At 53.6% G+C, this 8,665-nt stretch overlaps 1 protein-coding gene across 1 annotated transcript in view; it reads right to left on the bottom strand.

Annotated features, from left to right (window-relative positions):
* Nucleotides 1–6,289: 6,289 nt before the first annotated feature.
* PTGIS (prostaglandin I2 synthase) overlaps nt 6,290–8,665 on the bottom strand; it is a 44,939-nt gene continuing 42,563 nt past the window's right edge. Inside the window, exon 10 of the mRNA XM_004698052.2 lies at nt 6,290–7,682. Within this exon, the coding sequence (XP_004698109.1) occupies nt 7,538–7,682 (145 nt within the window). The 3' untranslated portion in view covers nt 6,290–7,537. The remainder of the gene's footprint in view (nt 7,683–8,665) is intronic.

Genomic DNA, 8,665 nt, shown 5'->3' with positions numbered 1-8,665 from the left:
CCCTGGATTCCCTGTTTCCAGTTCCTATCGGTACCAGTGTACATCCCACATGAGGGCTTTATTGAGAGAGAAATCATATACCACAAATTTCACCCATTTATAGTGCACAGTTCCGTGGTTTTCGGTTTATTGTGCATGGCAGATTTTGTGTTTTCTTAACCAGTGGCAGGATGGTGGCCACCCTGCATCAGGCAAGTCTACCAGAGCCATTTTCCCCACAGCGTGTGCTCGCCTCGTGTCTCTGTGTCATGTTTTGGTCATTCTCGCGATATTTCAAACTTTTCCAAAAAAGTATTACAGGGAACTTAAGACTAACTGTCCCACCACCACCTTCCCAGTAAAGTTCACTGCTATTGAGTTAGTTCTGACTCACAGTGACCCTCTAGGGCAGGGTCGAACTACCCTGTGGGTTTCTGAGACTGTAACTCTTGATGGGAGAAGGAAGCCTCCTCCTCTCCCTCAGATCGGCTGGTGGTTTGGAACTGACCTTGTAGTTAGCAGCCTAACACAAAACCCACTGTGCCACCAGGGCTCCCTGGGGAAGACTACAGTATGGGAAACAGAGCGATTTCTCCCAAGTTGTCTCCCTCAAATATATGCCAAACTTAGCTGCTTGCGATTGACTGTACACTTGGAGGTCATCAGGAGTAGCCAGCTAGAGCAAGCAGACCCCACTGTTTATTCCACAAGTAGGGCCCGCTCCCTTCTGATAAGGATAGTAGTTGTCTGTTTCCTTGTAGGAGACACCAGAGAGGTCAAACCCGCCCAAGGGTGACCAATGTTAGGCTGCCATCATGAATCTAGGGTCCGCCCATCTTGTCACATGTATACCCCTAGACCTTCCATTCCTATGGGCACATCCCTAGCTCATCCCCTTCCTGTTATGCTTATGCCTATCATACAACCCCTTCCTACAATGTGTATGCCTATTGTACTGCCCCTTCCTGTGACGTGTGGTTACCTGTAATCATGTCCCCCTAATGAGATATAACCCTTGGTTAGCAATAAAGTGGAGGCTTGCCTGCACTCACTCCCGAGGCTCTCTCCTGCTCTCGTGGCCGGGCTCCCCCCACGAGGACCACCAAGCGGGGCTGAGGTGAGCATGCTACCATGAATTGTGTCTGACTCCATTATTCCAATCTCTCCTCTACCACTCATGCTATCTAAGACTTTACTATAATCTTTATTTATTATCACTGTACAATTGTGCCTACCAGACCTGTGATGATTTGTGGGGGACTCTCCTCACCCCACACTACAGTATGCTGCCAACATACCTTTTATACGCACTGTAGGGGAGGAGGGGGAGTCCCATGGCTCTCTTGGACTAGTCTCTTTATGGTGGTGGGCTGGACTGAAACCTGCCATATCTCTGAGCTACCCCTGTGTTCACAGAGATGTGCAGCCATCACCACAGTCTACTAGAAAGCACTGTCACCATTCCCGGAGAAGTCTTCTGTCACTCCCTGGGCCCTCTTCCCCAGTCCAAGAAAACATTTTTCATGATGTATTTGCTGTTGCAGGTACATGGGATCAGATAGTATGTGGCCTTTTTGGACAGGCTACTTCCACTCAATGTCATGTGTGAAAGGTTCTTGCAGGTGACAGCATGTGTCAGTGCTTTTTAATCTCTTTTTATCACTGCATAGTACCCCACTATCCAGGAGTACCCAACATGGACACATCACATTTTCTGTGATGTTTCTGTTTCAGAAGAAGCAAACCCACAGCTACGGAGTTGGTCCTGACTCCCGGGAACACTAGAGAACAGAACGGAGCTGCTCCTTAAGGTTTCCCAGACGGTCCATCCTGACAAGAGCGGACAGCCTCGTCTTCCTCCCTCAGAGCAGCTGGTGGGTTTGACCAGCCAACCTTTCAGCCAGCAGCCCAGCACTTCATCCACGGCATCACCAGGGTGAGTGAATTTCACCTTTTAGGTGAAAGGCTGTTCATTCGGATCTAGAACCAATCTTTCGATTTGGTTATTGTTGTGTGTCCTCCAGTCAATTCCAACCCAGAGGGACCTCATGAGAACTGCCCCCCAGGGGGCATGGGGGGGGGCGGGGAGTTCTAGCCAGTAATATTTACTGGAAGGAATCCTGGTGGCGTAGTGGGTTACAAATTGGGCTTCTAACTGCAAAATCAGCGGTTCAAATTCACCAGCTGCTCTGAGGGAGAAAGGTGAGGCTGTCTGCTCCCAGAAAGATTAACAGGCTCGGAAACCCAGAGGCAGTTCTGCGTTGCCCGTGGAGTCAGAATGGACTCCATCCCAGCTGTGTGTGGTTTTGAATAGTTATGGGAGCACACTGCCAGCTCTTTTCTTCTGGGAACCCACTGAGCGGTTTCGAAGTAGGGTAGCTGCCCCGTGTGTAACTATTCTACCACTAAGCCTCCTCCTTTTGCTTTAAAATATCCTTTTATAGATAAAATGTGGGAGCAAATGACAGGTGGATCTCTCAATGTCCCCACAGGGTAAGATAAAGCCTGGGGGTTTGCTGGGATGGAGAGAGTCTTTCGAATGAGCCTAGTTTCTTTTTGTACAAGGGTCTGAAAAGGCAAACTCTTGGGGCCATGGGCCTCTGAGACCCAGGAGAAAATGCCCCTGGCTCAGGGAGGTCAGTGCTGTCCCTTTGGCTCTGCTGTGTGGCTTAGACCATGGCTGGTAAACCAGTGTGCAGTGCAGTACTTCTCAAGTAGGGACATGTAAGTGCACACACTGGCCTTCTTGGAAAAAACTACATTTCCCAGACTCCTATGCAGCAGGGAGTGCCATGTGACCAAGTTTTGACCAATAGGATGGAAGGAGGGAGACTGCCTTCTTTGCTCAGTCCTTCCTACTGGCTGGCATGTGGACAAAATGGTTAAAATTCAAGCAACCCGGTGGGACCCTAAGGTGGTAGGTAGCTATGGATGGTGGAGGAGCCACATCAAGACACCACCCCGCCTCTTATTTGCATGAGAGAAATATCTGTTGTGCTTACATCACTGTTAGTTTGTGGTGTCCTGTTCCAGCCAAATCTCACTTCAGGGAGTGTGCTTCCCTGACATCAGGGGCGTTTGCCCCAGAGCTTTATTGGTACTTAAACCAACCTCCCCTAATTACTTTTTCCCAGTGTTCTTTGAATCTACATTACCCTCCCTTTTCCTATTAAACAGGGGTCCACATCATGTTGGGGCATGGGAACAATTTCAGAGACCCGACCCTCCTCCCCTTCTGCAAGGTCCTCATTGGGCACCTGGTCCCATTTCGGCAGTCAGGAGAAAATCCAGAACAGTCTTGGGAGGCAGAGAGGGCTGCATCTCAATTGCCCCTCTTTATCATGTGATCTTAGGTAAACCACTTCACCTCTGTGAGCCCCAGTTTTTTGTTCTGTGGTGGGGGAAAAATGGGGCTCATGGAAGGAGGGGCTGGCGCAGAACAGTGCCCAGTGGTTGTCTGTTTATTTCTCTTCTCTGGCCAACGCCTTGCCCACGGACCCCAGTGCGTCCCTATGTCTGAAGCACACTCAGAGACAGTTTCACCAGTCACGATGGTTTAATACGTTTCTGCACAGCGCCCCTTGGACGTTATAGGAAACGAGAACTCTTGATTAAAATAGGAAGGCACAGCAGTCACTGCTAGTCAGGCCACACTGTGTTGATCAAAAACATAGCATCAGAATCAATGACTTTGCACTAGACCTTCCAATGTTTCTGGGTGGACAGTGTGGGTGGGGCCAGTGGGCGGGGCTTGTGGGCAGGGGACCCTGGTGGTAGGAGATGACCTTGATCGGGTGTCTCCTAGGCTGTGCGTGGTGGACAGCTCACCTGAGAGCCCCGCCCTCCCTCTTCGGCCCTGCCCACCCCTCTGATGGCGTGGAGCCCTGCCCTGGGTGGTGCTGGCACGGCCTGAGCACCAGGCTCACATGCTGGTGCTCTGGGTTCCTACCTGCAGAGAGACGGGCTCAGAGGCATGGCAGCACCCGCATGGAGCACCCCCAACCCAGCACACTCATTTTTCACAGTCACTGTCTATTTTTGGCAGCCAGTGATACACATTGTCCATTACTAGCAACGATCCAACCCCCCCCAAAAAAGGAACACCCTTTTAAAAACAAATCTACTTTCCATTTATAAAGTGACTCTGTTTAAAAGAAAACAGTAGGTAAACAATATAAAATATATGCCCCCCCCCACCCAAATAAAAGCTATAGAATGAGGAGGAGGGTGGCAATCAGACACTTCCTTAGATCCGCCTAAGGGTATTTCTAGAGAATGTCCAACAATTCTGAGTCTGAAGCGAGGTATGAAGCAATACCAGGACACCTAGAACCTTCCTAACACTGCTCATGCTCACCCGGCCCTCTTTTCCACCCACCCACCCACACATACACAACCCCACACCCAGAGCTATCAGGTCTGTGCCGCCTCGCCCCTGTGACCCTGTAGGGCAGAGTAGAGCTGCCTCTTGGGGTTTGGGAAGCTGCTCTGCAGAAGCAGACTGCCACATCTCTCTCCCACGGAGCGGCTGGTGCCTCCGAACTACTTGGTTCGCAGCCGAGCGCCTTCTGTGCTCCATATACCACTCTCACTGCCAGGGAGTCGATGCCACTCAGAGCCACCCTCCAGGACAGGGTCGAACTCCCCTGTGGGTTTCTGGGAGTGTAACTCTTAACGGGAGTAGAAAGCCTCATCTTTCTCCCAAGGAGTGGCTGGTGGCTCTGAACTGCCTTGAGTCCGAGGGCTGGGGAAGCCCCCAAAGGCTTGAACCTGTTCTTTACTCCAAGGCTTATATTAAAAGAGAGAGGAAGGGAGGGCTGGGGAGAGAGGGAGAAGAGGGTTGGAAGGAGAGAGAAAAACAACAAAGAAAGATTAAAACAAGGAAGGGTTTAATTCACTGTCTCCCAAACTGTCCTTCACAGGCTCAGGGACCAGCTGGAGCGGCCTGCTGGGAGAGCTGTCTCTTCCGGGAGCAGTTCCCCAATGATCGGGCTCCAAAGAGACTCACCTTCTGGGGGAGCTGGGCCCACATTGGGAACCCAGGTGAGAGCCCTGCTCTGACTGGAAAGGGGAAAGGTCATAGGGGTTCTCCCAGCTGGCTAGGTCGGGCGCTGCAGAGGGAGCTTCCAGGGGCTCTTTCCCCACCCCTCTTCCTCCCTGCCTTCCTTTCCAAGCCAGGGATGAGGTGGCTGAGGGTTGCCATGGAAACTGGCTCTGGTCCTCCTACACAAAGCTACCAGCCCTGATTTCCTGTGGAGTTAAGAAGCAGGCAGCAGGGGGGGTCACCCAGGCATGAAGATGGGTTTCCCTGGGGATATCCCACCTCCTGCCAATCACAGTGCCTGCCTGGGAATCCCGAGGGTGCCCGGAGCCTGAGGCCAGGGAAGCCCCCAAGCCTGGAGCTGTCCCCAGAAGAGCTTAGCAGCCCCTGGACCAGTCAGAGGTCCTCGCCTCACCTGTCCGTTAAAGCCAAAAGGACCTAGCTGTGTCTGTCTGTCTCACGCAGTGCATGCACACATGAGTCCCTCTGGCTCCACCCACTTGCCAGTTCCAAACTAGACTACCCCCTTGAGCTCAAGGGACAAGGAACTGCTTCTCCCACATGTGCATCCGGGGCAAGAAGTCTGTTCCCCCAGACCCTACCAGGTTGAAGCTGTGTTGCCCTGGGCAAGTTGCCACACGCCCTCAGAGCCGGCTTCCTTGTTTGTCAGGAAATCCTCCCCCTCTTCTCTTCTGAGAGGCATGAGAAGCAGAGCTGTGATGCCTCCCATTCCTGCCAAGGGCATTTAGAGGGCATGAAAGACAGGCACAAATGTGAGTAATGTCTACCTCCCCAGGCACAGCTTCTAAGCAAAGCCCTTCTGTCTGTCTGGCCCCTAAGGCTGAATGAAGAAAGTACAGGTCTCCACGCCGGGTGCACCCAGGACTGGATGAGCAGTTACTGGCTCCCATTCCTTGATGTTACTTCTCTGAACAGGAGTTTTAGAATCAAAAGCCTTCCAGGGGCAGGAGGCCCTGCAAACTGGGAAGCCACCCCCTCCTCAGGGGCTCTACTGCTCGCCTCTGCCCAATGGTGGCCACGGGGATGTGGGCCACACCCACGTGTTCAGGAGAAGCTGGTCCTTCTTCATCAATACTCTCAGAGCTCCACTGTCATTTATTGTTTACCCACTGCCATCAAGGTGATGCCGACTTATAGCAACCCTATAGGACAGGATAGAGCGGTCCCTGTGGGTTCCCAGGAGTGTGGCTCTTTACGGGAGTAGGAAGCCTCATCTTTCTCCCACAGAGCAGCTGACGGTTTCGAACTACCGAGTTTGTGGTTAGCAGCCCAACAAGTAACCATTATACCACCAAGACTCCTTTAAAAAAAAAATTAAGCAATGGTCAAACAAAGCTCATGCCCACAGGTGGTGCTAGAGGGCAAATGATTTCCATGTGGACCCATGGCCACCCTATAGAGCACAGTAGACCGGTGAGCTTCGGAGACCGTCACGCTGTACAGGGGTAGAAAGCCGGGTCTGTCTCCCGAGGAATGGCTGGTGGTTTTGAACTGCTGACTTTGAGGGTTGCAGCCCAACTGGTAACTGCTATGCCGCTAGGGCTGTTGGGCAAGAAACCTTCAACTCCTCCTCCTGAACTTGGCTGGTCCCTCCTCAGCGGGCATCAGGGCTGTGCCTGCCTCAGTGTTCCTACCTGAGATACAGCCCTGGAGTCGCCTTCCACACTGGGGGGAAGTTCCCAGCTGATGATCCACAAACAGCCCGTGGAGGCTGGCGGGCGGCTACAGGACTGAGCAGGTTTCAGACTAAGACAGGGTGGGAGGACAGGCCTGGGACTCTGCAATATCAGCCTGTGAGAAGCCTCGGGGTCCCCGCTGTGTGTGGGGTCACCATGAATTAGGTGACGTCAGCTCATGCCAGGAAAGGGGAGGCTACTCCTTGGAGCCCCGTGTTGTCTCCTGATGAACCAGCCCCAGAAGAGCCTGCATTTTCCCAAGCAGCAGAGGTGAGAAGACATGGCCAGAAGGTGGGGCATGGAGGCAGTGACTATTTTAAGGGGGCTTCCCTGGCTTTAGCTGGACTAATAGTCATTGGGAGTGGAGCTGGTTTCAAAGGACACACTGCTAGGTCCCCCTGCTAGCATTTGCTGGTCGGCATCTGCTCTGATTGGCTGAGGCCCAGACCGCACCAGTGAAGTGGTTAGAAGGTCACCCTTTGGGAGCCAGGGGGCAGTGACAACTCCTAGTTTGGCTCTGTCTGCATGCACTTGTGTGGACTTGTGTCGCCTTCCTAAGACGTGAGGAGGAGCGAGGCTTGTGGGAGAGGCCAGATTCTGATCTTGGAACTAACGTTGGGCAGCAAATAGTCCAACGCTCTCCATGTCTTTCCTGGGTTCGCCTTCTCTCAGTCCCCTCCTTCCCTCCCCCCACCCCCCTAGCCTTCTAGCCAAAAAGCAGGCAATAGGGTGTTTACAGGGCTGCCCCTCAGGCAAAACTGGTCACAGGAAGCGGAGAGAGTGGGTGAGGGCTGGGTGGAGGCCTGGTCTGTCCAGGACCTCATGGCCGCACGCGGTACCGGATGGGCACATCGTGTTCCGGCTGCATCAGACCGAAGCCGTATCTGCTCAGGTCAAACTCCGGGATCTCCGCCTCCGGGCTGACCAGCTCCAGGTCCAAGTGCATCAGCACCAGGACCATGAATCTGCAAAGAGAAGCATGCGGCGTCAGGGCCAGGGGCCAGGGGATGGAGCAGGGCGGAGTAGGAAGAAGGCAGAGGTGTCACCCCAAGTCACACTCTGGGCAAAGGGAGAGATCGAGAGAGCAAAGGTGCTGACTGCCCACCAAGGATCCAGCCCTGCTCTGGCTAGACCGGCTCTGAGACTCGTCCTGGCTCCTGGGCTGTGACCAGAAGTACTTGAGTCACCTGCAGGCCAGAGCACGTAAGACCTAGTGGCACGCTGGGGTGGTCTCTGGGGTGAGCTCGACTGGGCACAGAAAGGTTGGTGGTTCAAAGCTACCCTGCGGTGCCGTGGAAGCAAGGCCTGGCGATCTGCTTCCGTGAAGAAAACCCCACAGAGCCGTTTTACTCTGGGACGCCTGGGCTTGGCGACAGGCTTGGTTTGGGTTTGAGCGGGGGCTCTTCAGCCTGCCCCTCCCCTGTCAGGGTAATGACGGACGCCTCCTGTGGAGATGGAGACAGGTCATGGCGAGATCCTGGCCCTGAGTGAGAGGTACGTGCTGCCGGCTGTTCTAGGCCCTGAGACCGGGAGTCGGCTTGTTACCGTAGCCTGGCCCAGCTTATCCTGATTGCTACAGCCACGCTCCCCACTCCTCCTGCCCACACACATCCCTCTCCTGGACAGGGCTGCGGCTCACCCACAAGGTGCCTTTGTGAAAAGGAAAAAGAGGCACCCCTCCCTCAAGATAGTCTGCTGTGTCTGCCGGAAGCAGTGCTCATTACTGCCATCTTCTGGAAAGGGGCTGTAATACACATACAGGCCTACCCTGGTGGCACCCTGCCTGCTAACGGAAACCTTGCGGTTTAAACCCAGCCAGTGGGCCCTGGGATGAAGCCCCAGAGATCGGCTTGTGTGCAAATCACAGCCAAGAAAAACCCAACGGTGTCATACGGGGTCACCGTGAGTCTGAACAGACTCAGCATCCAACAACAGCCCCATCTAAGAC

This window comes from Echinops telfairi, unplaced genomic scaffold, assembly GCF_000313985.2.
Source record: "Echinops telfairi isolate 266 unplaced genomic scaffold, ASM31398v2 ScPeMD7_5592;HRSCAF=6446, whole genome shotgun sequence".
Taxonomy (NCBI): domain Eukaryota; kingdom Metazoa; phylum Chordata; class Mammalia; order Afrosoricida; family Tenrecidae; genus Echinops; species Echinops telfairi.
Note: the sequence above shows the minus strand (reverse complement) of the source record. Positions and strands in the feature narration are given on the sequence as shown.